The sequence below is a fragment of the Haliotis asinina genome, chromosome 3 (assembly GCF_037392515.1).
Source record: "Haliotis asinina isolate JCU_RB_2024 chromosome 3, JCU_Hal_asi_v2, whole genome shotgun sequence".
NCBI lineage: Eukaryota > Metazoa > Mollusca > Gastropoda > Lepetellida > Haliotidae > Haliotis > Haliotis asinina.
Genome location: NC_090282.1, coordinates 45,110,660 through 45,126,215, shown reverse-complemented (window position 1 = coordinate 45,126,215; position 15,556 = coordinate 45,110,660). Strand labels below are relative to the sequence as shown.

Here is a 15,556-nt window from a genome sequence, read left to right as displayed (position 1 = left end):
GTCTGAGCGACACCCAGTGGAAGCAGCATCGGAATGTATATGTTGTCCTGTATCTCCCCAGTGTGCCCCCAGACAGAAGAGAAGCTGTACAATGATGCATTCTTTGAGAGTCAGGACATCGTGGTGAACGCCTTGGACAATGTGGAGGCCCGTCGCTATGTCGACAGGTGGGACCTTGCACTCATGTCTCCAGAATGGAGCATTTTCAGTCATGGCACATTTGCCATATCACATACACAGTAGACTCATATGCCGAAAGTGGTATTTTTGAAAGTTTCATTCTGAAGTGTAAGTGTTTGCAGAAATTTGAATAGCATTTCTGCAAGATTGTGTCCATAGGCATCGATGAAATGAAATGAACAGCAACGATTGAAGAAGATTATGTGTTTACTTTCTTGTATCAGTCTCAGGCATTGTACCACATGTGATATTTCTCACATTCTAGGACATAGGTTATTTCATTTCAGCCGCTGCGTGACAACCCAGAGACCTCTCTTAGAGTCTGGTACAATGGGAACCAAGGGTCATGTACAAGTGATTGTACCTCATCTCACTGAGTCCTATGGTAGTCAGGTGAGTATCTGACTCATAGTCTATATATAAGTCATGTAAGTCATATAAATCACTCAGCTCTCACTTCAAAATGGCCTGTCAGCTATTGACTTACCCACACTGTCAACACCTTCCATGGTAAATATCTTGTTTGATTCTTGTGTGATTTCCTTGTACATTACAGAGGGACCCGCCTGATGAGGATTACCCTTATTGTACAGTCAAGTCATTCCCTGCCACCATAGAACACTGTATACAGTGGTCCAGAGATAAGGTATCTGCTATATTGACACTGTCAGCAGGAAAACACACAATTGTAAAGGATGTTTTAAAATCAAACGTCACACAGTGTACACACATCCTGTTACAGTAGTGATGTATAAGGTCCATGGGTCCCGTGTCTACAGGTTGGCCCGATAGGATGATCTGTTGTCTTACATCACAATAGAATCATCAGTATTGTTTTCTTTCCTTTCAGTTCGAACAACTATTTGTACAGAAACCTAACCTATTTAATAAATTCTGGTCCATGAACAAGAATGTGGAGGAAGTTGTAGAGGTGAGTTACTTGTTAATGCCTTAGTGAACATAGTATTGAGATATGCACATGGTACAGCTGTGTTATTGCCACTGTACAATGTGTAGGCTGATATCACCGCAGTATTGAGATACGCATGAGGCAGTGGTACAGCTGTGGTATTGCCACAGTATGATGTGTAGGTCTGAAGTTACAGTATTGTGATACGCATGTGGCAGTGGTACAGCTGTTGTTTTGCCACAGTATGATGTATAGGCCTTATGTTAACACAGTATTCAGATACACATGTGGCAGTGGTACAGCTGTTATTTTGCCACAGTTTTATGTGCAGTTCTGTTTTGTCTTTTCTACTGGGCTGCTCAATATGTTAGTCCCAGGCAAAGTACAACTGGCAAACACGGACAAACAAAGTGGAGCATCAACCAGACATTTGACCTGTGTTAGCAGGTGTAGTGTGACAGGTGAAGCACATGAATGTCTTATGAGCAAGGCGCGCACAATCAATTTCATCGTCATGGACTGCACATGAACCAACCTACATCTGCTCTCCCTTTCGCAAACCAAATGGGATTGTTCATTGCCATGCACTGCCTACTTTTTGTAAACACCTTCTCTGTGCTGGTCCAACTTATCCTTGTTTGTCGGTAGTTACAGGCTGTTGTAGGTATATGTTCATCAAAGTGAAGGGAGTAGTGTCATATGACTCAAATTCTTCCAACCTGCTGCTGGTATCATCTGTATATGGACCAGAGGCCAAACATGCTGAATAAAGACATTGAACTAAACTGAATGGTGTCACGCTGAAAAAGGGCAGGGGTGTGTCATGAATTCCATGTGTTTCTGTTTATGCAGGTATTTGACTTGATGACAAAATGTGACACTTTTGCCAAGTTATTTCATATTTCATTCACGTGACAGAAAGTCATCTGAGCACATGTCATACTTGTTGTCAGTTGTTTTTGCCCTCTGTATGCAGAAGAATATAATTGGTACTTCATGTGTCCTTTCATCCTTCCGAAGTTGTTTTGTTTACAGAACAAAATTGAAAACTGTTCAATATTTCTCAACAAAATTTGGTAGATATATCAAACAGATTAAAGTGGTGCCTTTCGCTATTTACATAATTTTGTGATTTATATATTTCTTGGTTTCCATGGAAACATTTTGGTTTTAGTCTCAAAAGTGAGGGATAGGCTTCATTTGTGGAGCACAACTCGAAAACCATTCAGTATAATACAAGAAGACTTGGCAGATATATCAAACAGATTTTGAAGTGATGCCAGTTGCTATCAACAGATTTCAGACATTTATATTTTTCATGATTTTTCCTTGGAAATTATTTGGACCTCATCTGAAACAATCAAGCTAGAATTTAAGTAACTGTCAGATGAGTTGTTCTTTCAAATGTGTTTCAAATGTGTTTTGTTATCTTGTGATGACTGTTGTATCAGGAATACATTGAGTACTGATGTCTTCTTCTTCCTCTGCAGACACTGCTGCAGGGCAACAATATAGAGAACTCCATCAACATAGCCAAGCTATCAGCTCAGAGGGCCTACACCTGGCCAGAGTGTGTCTCCCTAGCTAGAATCAAATTTGAAAAATACTTCAACCACAAGGTCAGTGGGTGAGTGAGTGTGTGAGTGAGAGAGTGGATTTAAGCTTGCTTTATAGAGTTTCAGTTTGGTCCTGATTGTGTCTAGGTTGATTGCTTGATATGGTTGTATGGTGCAAGGATAATAAGGACGATTGTGACCAGCTCACTCCAGCTCTTTGTGTGTGTGTCGGCACCTGAACATGACTATGTCACCTCCATACCATAATCAGTGTACAGATTTGAACAGTTTCACTATTTTATTATTAATATTTGCTGATTAGGTTGGTCTTTTCTGCTCTTTGAAGAATAACCCAAATTTCAGGTTATCATGTTTTTGTGTCAAATTTCTGCATGAGTTTAATACTAACAGCAGTCCTTATTAAGATTCAATACAAATTGACATTCTGAACAAAAATATATCTTTGGTAACTTGTTTATAGTGTAACTCTTGAGTCCATGGCATCCCATGCTTCAAACTGTTGATCAGCTGATAACAATGTCGGCTGACTGTGTGTCATGGTGTTCTGATGGGGTGGATCAATATTGTATAGCAGTCAGTCATTGTCAGATATAGTCATATATTGTACATTGCAGGCCAAGCAACTACTGCATGCCTTCCCACTAGACACCAAGCTGCAGGATGGAAGTAAGTTCAGCTTGGACAAGGAAATACATTTCTCAGTTTACCTATCTCTTCAATGCAGTTGTTGCTGATCCTATTATTTTAGATGATAAGATGATTCATACGAGCCAAGCCATTAAAGTTTGTAGTTTTTGTGATGCATATATGTTCTGGTTGCAGGCCCATTCTGGCAGTCCCCCAAACGCCCACCAACACCCCTGGAGTTCAGCCCTGACAATGAAGAGTAAGTGCCCCTGACTAAAGCCTTCTCCATTGTACATCTGGACTGTAGATCATGAAATTATACAACATGCTTGATATCCCTACAGCTTAACACATTATTGATGAGTGTAGCAATAAGCAACTAACACATAAAATAAATGGCAGGGTTCAGATGCAGAAGTGTTTGGTTACCAGCAACTGATGCAAATCATGCTTTGACATTTTCAAATACAGCGCACTTTGTCCAACTCAGACTCTGCCTTTCTCGGATTGCTGTATAAACGAGACTCTGTCTTTCTCGGACTGCTGTATAAACAAGACTCTGTCTTTCTTGGATTGCTGTATAAACATGACGGAACTTATGGTCCCGAAGTAATCCTCCTTTGTTGTCATCATGAAAAAACCCTGTGTCTCGGATTTTCATTATTTCTGGTTTTGGACCAAGGTGTCAGCCCATAAAGGTAGTTACAAGTAAAAGCATTGCTTTAGAATCTGGACTGCACAGGAAGTCTGCTTGGCCAATACACCTTAAACAAACTACCCATTGATTGGTTTTGGTATATTGTCTTATCTACTAAGTCCACTTGGCCAATACACTTTGACTAAACAGCCCGTTGATTGGTTTGCGTATTTTGTCTAGCAGTAAATGCGTTTAATTTACCTTTGATACTATTAACACCAATTTGTAAACTGTAATTGAGATGATCAGACATTGATGTAGGAAATTACTTTGTAACTTGGATCGGTGTCTAATTGAGAGTTCTTACTTCATCCTAAGCTGGTCAGAAATAGACAGAGTGCACTGTAGTTATATTTTGTAGCTGACTTTCCATTTAGTTTCTCTCTTAATGTGTGAACAGATATGTGAGATACAGGACCATGTAGATGCCTGACGTCTGTTTGCAGGCATGTGCTGTATGTGGCGAGTACAGCTCGTCTGCTGGCGGACATCATGGGGGTGCCATGGCGGAGAGAGGTATTGGGGGATTCATGCTATCTCTAGATCAGATATATCCAAGTACACAACCCAAGAGCACATCTCAGTGCAGCTTTAATATTCTTCAATTCTGTCTTTTAACTTAACCATTCATAAAAACAATAATCGGAATATTTTGAAGTAATTGTTGATTCTCCATTTATAGACAGCCCTCTGTTTGACCAGATCAACCAATACAGAACTTGAAAATGATATGTATGATCCAAGACAGGGAAAATAATTGATATCATTAACAATTTAGGTTTGTATCTCTTAATAGAAATAATTGACCTGCTGTTCTTGCAGACATTGATGACCTAGTTCTCTATTTCACTGACCACTTTTGCAGGACTTGGAGGCAGCCAACATTCTGCCATTGATTGCCAGTGTGACAGTCCCACCATTCTCACCATCCAGCAAGGTAACAAAAGTTACCTCCCTTTATCTGTTTTGCACTCCTTCATAGGTTTATATTTTCAAGACATGTTTCAGTAAAAGTAAACATGAAAGCGTTACATTTTAAAGCAGTTATGTCAGTTATGCATGATTGAGAGACACTAAATGCTAATGGCAGGGTAATTTGGAAAAAGATTACGTTGTCCAAGATTGTAAAATCTGAAGTTTACATAGATTTCAGAGAGGTTTGTATGCATCACATTCTCTATAGAAAGAGCAAACTAAGGATTAGTTTCCATTTGGACTTTCCATTTATTGAGAAATACCAACCACTCTTTAGAGCAAGGTAGAACATAAGTGATGATGATAATACCTTATCTGGTGGTTGCTATAATGGCCGGACATGCTGAAGGCCCATTCTTGGTACCTGCCTGTGTGATCAGGTTGCTATAATGGCCAGACATGCTGAAGGCCCATTCTTGGTACCTGCCTGTGTCATCTGGTTGCCATAATGGCCTGATATGGTGAAGGCCCATTCTTGGTACCTCTATGTGTCATCTGGTTGGAATAAAGAGACTTTGGATGTGTTCAGAGGATCGAGACTGATGAGACTGCAGACAAGTCAACTGCCGAAGAAGATATCAGCGGTGATGAGGTTGTGAAGGCAGGTCAGAGGTTAAAGGGTGTATGTCAAGCTGGGAAAGTCACAGAAGGTAAGATTACAAGTGTCACTTCAGTTAAAATGTTCATAAGATTGTTCTTCCTTGAGATGTATGGACAGTGAAGCCCTGTTAGCCCGGACCCCGATAATCCGAATGTCTTGCCTCCCAGAACATTTCTGCTTGTTACCAATGTATGCCTATTCAATTTCCTTGCTAATCTGGAAATTCGTCTTTTTGTAACCGGATGCTGAGTAGCTGTAAGCCTGTAACCAATCAGTAAAATAAACAGTAAATTACTTCACAGTCTGTCTGTTACTTCTGTAAACAACACCTCCCAGTGCTGTTTACTTTACTGGCTCAGTCAGTGGGAATAAGCTTCATGTTACAGCCCTGAGCAACATGTTACCTGTAACCGTGTTTCATGTTACAGCCCTAAGCAACATGTTACCTGTAACCGTGTCTCATGTTACAGCCCTAAGCAACATGTACCCTGTAGAATTTGAGAAGGATGATGACAGTAACAGCCATATTGACTTCATTTCTACCTCAGCCGTGAGTATCCTGGGATGTCAGTTTATCAGTTTGTTGACTAATCAGTCATGAAGAGAAATTGTCTGGATTTACATATTATGGGAGACAGCTGCCCTGGAATCATGACGTTAGTAACTGATTATATTTCATAGAAAATTTGAGAGAATGTATTATGTGTATAATGAGGTATGTTTCAAAGAGGACCAAAACGGAATTACTGATTATGGAATGAGTTTCTTGTAGTTCTGACTGACAGTCTTTTTCAAAAGGTAACCTGTTAGAAGCAGACCACTAGTAACTAACGAATATCACTCCTAGCAACTTACTCTGTCAATATTACTTTACAGTTTTATAACATGATGGCTGATTCTTTTCAATTGATTTGTACGGTTTAAGAAGTGACTCACATCAAAATTTAACAGGAGACTTTAACATATTTTTCTTTGTAGAACCTACGTGCACAGAGCTACAATATAGAGACTTCAGACAGACTGAAGATAAAGCGTATAGCTGGGAGGATTGTGCCAGCCATTGCCACCACCACTGCTGCCGTGTCAGGTCTGGTTTCAATAGAACTACTGAAACTGATAGAGAGGCCATTCATAGAGAAGTACAAGAACTGTTTCCTGAACCTTGCCCTCCCTATCATGCTGCTGTCAGAACCTGGACCAGTGGAGAGGACAGTCATCAGGTGACAACACACATAGTGCACTTAAGCTTTGTAGGAATGCTTTTATTTCTGGCCGTTTGGAAATGTTAATGTTTGTGTACAGCCTGTACTCATGCCTTATATTTTGTAAAGTGACACTTGTCATATTTCAGGGAGGGGGTGTCCTTCACCATGTGGGACAAGTGGGAGGTCCAGGGCAACAAGGACTTTACACTTCAACAGTTTCTTCACTACTTCAAGGTGAGTGAGAAAATGAAAAGGAGTTGTGATCTATCATGATTCCAGTAGATCATAGCATGTCAGTTTAATGTAAGAGAAAGGGATCCAGGTCTCAGGAACACATCGTTTGGTAAAACCCAGGAACATGGGTATAGTGATGACAGACATGGAATCCGACATGGGAGAACCACTTTATCCTTCGGTCGCAGAGGTCAGTAGCCGAGTACTCAAGTGGATCTACTCTCTCAGTCTACATCAAGTGGCACAGGAGGACCTGTAGTTGAAGGTGCTGCAGTAATTGCAGAGGTGTGTCCCACAGATAGGTCAGAGTAACTTGTGGGTTCGAGTCTCAAACTTGCCTGATCATCATCCTTGATCTGTCAGCCAGATATTACATTAATAATCTATATCAACTCTTTGGACTTTTTCACCACACTAAGCTGACACATTGTTTTATCTTATGCACAGGGGAATACCCATCTCACTCGCTGGCCTGGCATAATTATTGGGCTTTGGTATCAAGGAATACACTAAGATCACTCCTACAATTAGTAAAACTCCAGCTTCTGAGTGTGGAGCTGCAGTGATCCTGTTTTTTTAAGGAGGATCATCTTAGTGTAGACAGACTGGAGTGTTGATGTCAGGTCAACCCTGTTAGGTGCTTGTCAATATTTAAAACATGATATGAAGCTAGACATGCTATATTTAATTCCAGGAGACATATGGTTTTGAGGGTTCCTCCGTGGTGCATGGGGTGAAGATGGTCTACATGCCAATCATGCCTGCCCACAGCAAGCGCCTCAACATGACGTGAGTAACAGTATCGTGAATGTTGGCAAATGAACCCAGTGTAAACAAGGTTGTTTGCTGTTAAAAAATCTAGTGTCTATCATTCTAGGGGCAATGGAATGGCTGTTATCTATGAAACTACTATTAGTCTAGTCAAGCAGCTACAGATGTGTGTACATCACTATGTTAGTGGAATAATCTGAAATGTGACAGTTAGCGCCCAAAGTATTGAAGCTAAACTATAACTGATGACAGTGGATAACATGCCCATCTCTCTGATCTGATGGGGAGATGAGAGACTTAGACGATTATGTACACTTAGTATTGCCTCATTAAAGATGGTGTTGATTGTGAATGTATGAACCAATTCTTCACTACAGCATGGTGAAGCTGCTGAAGCCATCAGCCACCCAGAAGTATGTTGACCTAGTCGTGTCCTTTGATGATGATAATGATGAAGATGTGCCCGGACCACCTGTCAGATACTACTTTGGATTGTGATCCTGATGCAGTCTCAGGTAGCTTCTTGATAAGCTCCTTAACAATACATGACCATAGTGGGATGCTCTGTTACCGGTGTGGGACTTTCTGTTGCCAGTGTTGGACACTCTGTTACCTGTGTGGGACGTTCTATACCATGTGTTGGACGTTCCGTTACTGATGTGAGACTTGGGGATCGTCATATCTGCTGTGTGATATGCAATGTATTGATAGTACTTGACACATTATTAATAATATATTGTGATATTTGATGAGGACTTCTGTTGCATGAAATCATTTCTCTCATCTAACAAGAGTATCCTTTTTTGCTTATTCTAAATGTTTACATAACACCAAGTCAAGTAACCATCAGACTTGATGGGTTATTGCAGCCTGGTAAATATTCCCTTTCCGAAATCAATACAGAATTATCATGAATCGACACATGGATATGTATATCATGTGCTCTGTGATCAAAAGATGTTTCCAGTGCATGCATAAGTAAATGAGAACATCCCTAGTGAGAAGTGAATGCCACTTCCAGCGGGCCAGTAGTTCACCAAGCATATGCCAGGTGGTGACTGCAGGACACAAGGGTATATGTCATTAAATGAAATGGATAGAAACCTTCAAAAGAAATATCCAGTGTTTAAATATTTTCTTGAAACATTAATTTAAACAATCTTCATCATTAAGTTGCTGATCATGTTTTCAAATCCCAGTATGTTTGAGATTTTCATCCTTAGCACCATAAGCCATGCTCATCAGTTTCAGTGTAGTGGTAACATTACTTTAGACTTTATTGTCAGATATTGAATGTACCATTAGCAAAGACCAAGCTATTCACACACTTTGTCACTGTAACTGGACCTATGTCCTCTCCTTATGTGGGTGGTCATACCTTTACATGGCCTCATCAGTGCAGTTGCCTCTACCATCATATGGTGATGGTAGTGATGGATTGTTCCTGTGATACATGTGTACTTGTCATCCGGAGTATGATGGATGACTAGTGAGTAAATGTATATTATTGTTATAGAGATTTTGATATTTTATAAGCCTGTTGACACTGTAGAGAATCATGCAAACAAAGCGTCATGTGCAAGATGACCTGCGTTAGATTATCATGTAATGCAACTCTGAAAAGCGTTTACAAGTTAGAACACTGTCGAGGAACAGTATTCCATATTTGCATTTTTGTTATCCACCAACCTTAGACTTGTCTGACAACAGCTTCATTATCTAAAGGTCCTTGTATAATTTATGAGAAATTTATCCCTGTAGCATGTGAAACATGTCAATCATTTCATAATATGACTGAGTTTTATGGATCATGATTTGAAAAATGCATTCAAGGGAACTCTTTCCCAGTTTCCAAAAGTCTGTAGTTCTGTCTAAAGGGAACATGTATACCTCTGTAGGTTTGTGTCTTAAGACATTCGTGGGTTCCATACATGTCAATAATACTTATATACATGTTTTATTCATCACACTCTCTAATGTTTTTTTTTTATAAATATTACTTTTCAAAATATAGACCATGTGTAAATCAAATGACAGTGGAACTGTTTGATGTAAAATTGCCATTGTTTATTTTGGCGTTGGTGACAGTACTGTTTTCTATGAGTATACTTTAGGTGTTTAAATGCTTGTATGTTAAACATGGGCATTAGTTAATGTATTTCACGTTCATGTCATATTGATGTAGTTATATATTTTGTCTTTATGACATGAATATTCTTTCATGAATTTTTAGAGTTGTACCATCCTTATCCTCGAACCTGCTCTACAGTACAAGGTTCAGTTGGTCCCTGTTGTTGCACTATAGATAATATACAGGCAGTCCCACGTTCAGTTGCCAAGATTGTGATTCTGTGATGTTTGCAGTGATACATGTACAACCTCACTAATTGAAATATATTCTAATCTCATAAAATAGCCAAGTTACCAGTACTTCAGAGTTGGATTATTGGGTATTGATCCGCATCGCTGTGTGTGTTATTTCTAATATGTTGTGTCCACAATAGTTTTTAGGCAAGCAGTATTGAGTGTTTAGTTCTGTAAAAGTCCAGTATAGATACTGTGCTTTCCATACAGTCAAGTTCCACTTCCTTCCAGTACAAGTTTTATTGTTATGTAAGAGGGATGCTCAATACAAATTGTGTAAGCTGTTACTATTATTATTCTCACTGTATTTGCCAGAATGTGCTTTTACAGAAGTTGTCTCTGGATGTGTCTCTGTATGGTTTTGTATTGCAATGATTGTTGTATAAAAATCTAAGCTAACTGATCTGCTTCTGTTGTGGTACCCAGTCCTTCACCCTGAAAACCTAACAGCATTCAAAAGCTACACCCTTCTGCTTGAAGAAACACTTGAACAACACTCTACAAAAACCACTGAACTGCTCAGCATGTACAACTACATCTTGAGGCTTTTCAAGACCCTGTAGCAACAGCCTACTAGAGCCTAAACAACACCATACAGCTTGAACAACACCCTTCAGCATGAACAACACCTGACAGCTTGAACAACACGATACAGACTGAACAACACCTTACAGTTTGAACAACACCCTACAGCCTGAACAGTACCCTACAGCCTAAACTACACCCTACAGCTTGAACAACATAGCACAGCCTTAACAACACCATACAGCTTGAACAACACCCTTCAGCATGAACAACACCCTTCAGCATGAACAACACCCTTCAGCATGAACAACACCCTGCAGCTTGAACAACACCCTACAGACAGAACAACACTCTGCAGCTCGAACAACATCCCGCAGACTGAACAACTCCCTCCAGACTGAACAACTCCCTACAGCAACACCTTATAACTTGTACAACACATTAGAGCTGTAACAACTTCTTGCAACTAGAGAAGCAACCTACACATTGAAAAAAAACACACCAACTGGAACAACATTCTACAGCTTAAACAGCATCATTTGAATGGTTAGACCGCATCATTGATGGTTCTAGACAAGAGATAACTTTTCTTCAACTGTAAGTGCACAGTATTTTCATGCCACACAGTTCAGAATGCAGCACCAGCTTATATGGAACAGTCCACTGTCTTGGTGAGTAGCGCAGGATGAGCCTGAAACAGGTTCATTACTGAAAAGTAACTTCTTCCCTTTCAAAATTGTTTTTACTATCAGTTACTACTGAATATAAAAACATGTTTGTCACTCAGAAGTTTTTGATTGAAACATACTGTATTCATTCCGGAAAAACTCTCGCCCAATCAAGAAAGTAATGACACATTCTTACATCCATGATCACATTGACATTAGTGCTCCAATCATTCTTGATGTCTCTTTGACGAGAATGTTAAACTCAAGTGTTTATGAAATTCAACTGTTTTTATATTGCATCAATCGAAATTTCATGTTTCAAAGTAACTAATATAGCTTCAGTTGTTTTTTTTGTGTTATTATTTGGACTATTCCATTATAATGTGTAGGTATTATTTGGACTATTCCATTATAATGTACAGGTATTATTTGGACTATTCCATTATAATGTGCAGGTATTATTTGGACTGTTCCATTATAATGTGCAGGTATTATTTGGACTATTCCATTATAATGTGCAGGTTTTATTTGGACTATTCCTTTATAATGTGTAGGTATTATTTGGACTGTTCCATGATAATGTGCAGGTTTTATTTGGACTATTCCATTATAATGTGCAGGTATTATTTGGACTATTCCATTATAATGTGTAGGTATTATTTGGACTATTCCATTATAATGTGTAAAAGTAGTAGTTTATCTGTTCATTGAACCATGAATGTTGTTGTTCAAAGGCGAACTGCCTGTCTGCGTAAGGGAAAGACACCATATGAAATGGCACATTTAACATATTATGCAAATTGCAACAGTCAAATGGCAATTTAATTCTTAAACATTATTGTGGTATTCTAAGTTAAGTATTTTGATTCTTGCTACTCTGCACTTTAGTAACTTATGCTGTGTGTGGATTGTTTCGTATCAGACACACACAGAACTGTGTGGGTCCATTGGAGCTGTCAAATTTTAAGAAATTTAGTGTTAAAAATTATGACAGTTGTGAGCCTCAGGATTTCAAATGCCTGTTTCTGGTAGGTAGGCATTATTTGTATTAGACATGTCCTTTTGTGCTAAACTGACATAATGCTGAATGTGCAGCGATGTGCAGTGTTTCTACACAGCTTGCAGTATCCAGCTTGAGCTAGTTGTCCAGTGTATGTTGAATAAGAGCCTGTCCTCAACCTTGAACGTAGAACAAAAACTGGGATCTGTACTTGGAATTCCTCATGCCATCTCAAAGTGATTCAACAGTCATAGCTTATAAATTTGTCTGGGAAAATTTTGGAGACTTTAAAACAAAAAACAACAGTATGTCATTGGTTTCAAGTTTTATTTATTACAATGTTTACACATAATATGCCCCGTCAGATTTTTAGAAATTATGAGACACAATTCTGTATTTACAATGATGCACAAAGTACCCAGTATATGTACATCGGAGTACAAGTTTTTACACATCACCTTTTCATTTAATACAATTCTGATATTTCTATTTATCATTCAAAACTGACTCTCACAGTAGATCAAGCAATATCTAAATTGCAGATACTACAACAACTGAATTGTCATCGAGCTACTACATTGTCAGTTAGTGACTTCAGAATGTTTTGACGTCACTAAGAACCGCTGAAACTGCTAAGCCATCACAACATTGATGACGTCACAATGCCATGACCTCAGTGAGATCACTGCTCAAGAAGCGAAATGGCAATTATGTGTTCAGATAAATTCATTCTTTCACTGATGAAGAATGATTTTGGATGACAAGTAAAATCTCAACATCATGTCTTCTCATATCAAATATATCAACACTCATAGATTAAAGTAAAAGGACCCTCAGCATGCCTTGATATCTGTAACTTGGATCAGGTCATTTTGATATACTAGTATTTGAAATCAGATGACTCCTGGTTGAGATTCTCTATCTCACCGTGACAACATTCCTGCATATGTGGAAGTATACGTGCATCATTACAACATATTTATACAAATCAACTTACCTAAATATATGTGCTATTTCAGTCTCACTTTAAAAGTCATGTAGATGATAGTTTTGAGTGTGTATTTGGTTCGTCTAGGGAGACCTCCATCAAGTAAAACAAATCTGGACTTACTGTATACATATGGGTTACTACAGTATTTAGCAACCCACTCACTCAATGTAATTACTATTCTGGATGCTCTTCTGACAAACCATCATTTAGAATATTACTTGAGACAAATGGAACAGAAATGTTGAGAGGTGATTCTGACAATGCTGGAGATGTGGCTTGGTTGACTCACACACAAAAACATCACACACACTTTACCAATCAGTCGTGTGTATCAACGTCACACAGTACAGGACACACTTTACCAATCAGTAGTGTGTATCAACGTCACACAGTACAGGACACACACTTTACCTGTCAGTAGTGTGCATCAACGTCACATAGTACAGGACACACACTTTACCAATCAGTAGTGTGTATCAACGTCACACAGGACAGGACACACACTTTACCGGTCAGTAGTGTGTATCAACGTCACACAGGACAGGACACACACTTTACCGGTCAGTAGTGTGTATCAACGTCACATAGTACAGAACACACACTTTATCAATCAGTAGTGTGTATCAACGTCACACAGCACAGGACACACACTTTACCAGTCAGTAGTGTGTATCAACGTCACACAGCACAGGACACACACTTTACCAGTCAGTAGTGTGTATCAACGTCACACAGTACAGGACACACACTTTACCTGTCAGTAGTGTATGTTAACATCCAGTTCCAGGACAGAGTAAACTGATGCCAGTTCAGCCAGTGATATTTCAACTGAGAGTGACAGTCACTTATACCATGAAGTGACCCATATGGCATCTACTCTACACAGTAATCCTGGTTGTGTCACTGTGCATATCACAGAAGTTATTTGTCTGCATTGTACTACAGACTATAAAATATCAAATTAAGGTCTCTGTACACAATATACAGGGTTACCTATAAAATACACTGGAGAAGAGTACTGTAAGCTTTTATATGTATACCTATCAAGATATCATCACTTGATGAAGCCTTATTCTCTTGCTAAACTGAAATACTAAGATTTCAGACATTCTTTCGTGTGTGGTGGCGACAGAATCAGGAATAGGATTCTTATATCTCCTTCACAGATATTTTTACAAAACTGAGTAGTGGAAAGAATTAACAAACTAATATTTTTTATTATAAAAGTGCAGTTAATGAGTCCACTGCAGTCTGATGACAAACATTAGTTTTTTTTTGTGAACCATTATCACTGTATACATCTTGAAAACAGAACAACCAATTGAGCAGCACTCTGGATGTACAGTTGAATACAAAAAAAGTCTTCTTTTTTAATCATTTTCTCACCTGAGTGATAATTTAAGAGATTTCCACATAATGGTGCTCAGCTCTACAGTTTGCATGTTCAAATGCAACGTCATGATAATGACTATATAAATTGACATTTGAATCCTCAGAGGTGATGATATGTGCTCATTTTATCCAGCCCTTTCAGGACTCCTTGTTTATCACAATACATCACAGTCCTTGATACCATCAGTTCAAGGATGATCTCATCACACCTCAGGACCTCCTCCCATATGGCCATCCTAGGTCCCACCTCAATGGGAAAGTCAGTCATGCTTGAACCACCGTGCTTCTTGTGATGACACAAGTCATGAACTATATACAGGTTTATACCCAGATAAATATGGTTCTGCAGATTCTTCACTGATGAGATGATTTGCCTCAATCCATCTGTAATGGAGGTACTTGGACTGAGGCAGCTGTAAGTGCTGACTGTGAGTGACCCATGTTGTGCACTGGCAATGTACAGAAATCAGTTACAAATGATCTATGGGTTCATAGAGGACATCGTCATACTCCTCCTCCTTCTCCATGGGGCCTTGTGACACAGGGGATGTAAGTACAGCCGACGTTCTTAGGGCTGGATTAGTTGGTCTCGGTCCACCAGCTAACATCATCTCAAGACGTGCCTTGATTCCTTCCTTGTCTGTAGCCCCTGTTGCAGAACAAGGACACACATACAGTATTGTAGACAAGGACACACACTATTGTATACAAGGACTCACATACAATATTATACACTGGAACACACATACAGTATTGTACACAAGAGCACACACAGAGTATTGTACACAAGGACATACATACAGTATTGTATGCAAAACACAGAGTATTGTACACAAGGA

General features: G+C 39.1%; 2 protein-coding genes across 7 annotated transcripts in view; one reads left to right on the top strand and one right to left on the bottom strand.

Annotated features, from left to right (window-relative positions):
* Nucleotides 1–10,541, top strand: part of LOC137278100 (ubiquitin-like modifier-activating enzyme 6) — a 78,653-nt gene extending 68,112 nt beyond the window's left edge. Inside the window, exons 21-35 of the mRNA XM_067810219.1 lie at nucleotides 62–167; nucleotides 468–573; nucleotides 737–826; nucleotides 1,031–1,111; nucleotides 2,581–2,709; nucleotides 3,282–3,333; nucleotides 3,490–3,553; nucleotides 4,438–4,507; nucleotides 4,857–4,928; nucleotides 5,496–5,616; nucleotides 6,038–6,117; nucleotides 6,546–6,787; nucleotides 6,919–7,006; nucleotides 7,701–7,795; nucleotides 8,155–10,541. Coding sequence (XP_067666320.1) covers nucleotides 62–167; nucleotides 468–573; nucleotides 737–826; nucleotides 1,031–1,111; nucleotides 2,581–2,709; nucleotides 3,282–3,333; nucleotides 3,490–3,553; nucleotides 4,438–4,507; nucleotides 4,857–4,928; nucleotides 5,496–5,616; nucleotides 6,038–6,117; nucleotides 6,546–6,787; nucleotides 6,919–7,006; nucleotides 7,701–7,795; nucleotides 8,155–8,275 — 1,517 coding nt within the window. The 3' untranslated portion in view covers nucleotides 8,276–10,541. The remainder of the gene's footprint in view (nucleotides 1–61; nucleotides 168–467; nucleotides 574–736; nucleotides 827–1,030; nucleotides 1,112–2,580; nucleotides 2,710–3,281; nucleotides 3,334–3,489; nucleotides 3,554–4,437; nucleotides 4,508–4,856; nucleotides 4,929–5,495; nucleotides 5,617–6,037; nucleotides 6,118–6,545; nucleotides 6,788–6,918; nucleotides 7,007–7,700; nucleotides 7,796–8,154) is intronic.
* A 2,106-nt stretch (nucleotides 10,542–12,647) lies between these two features.
* The window catches only part of LOC137278095 (uncharacterized), a 39,398-nt gene continuing 36,489 nt past the window's right edge, over nucleotides 12,648–15,556 (bottom strand). For all 6 annotated transcript variants that reach the window (XM_067810205.1, XM_067810203.1, XM_067810202.1 and 3 more), the window contains one exon: nucleotides 12,648–15,366. In XM_067810205.1, coding sequence (XP_067666306.1) covers nucleotides 15,188–15,366 — 179 coding nt within the window. In that variant the 3' untranslated portion in view covers nucleotides 12,648–15,187. The remainder of the gene's footprint in view (nucleotides 15,367–15,556) is intronic.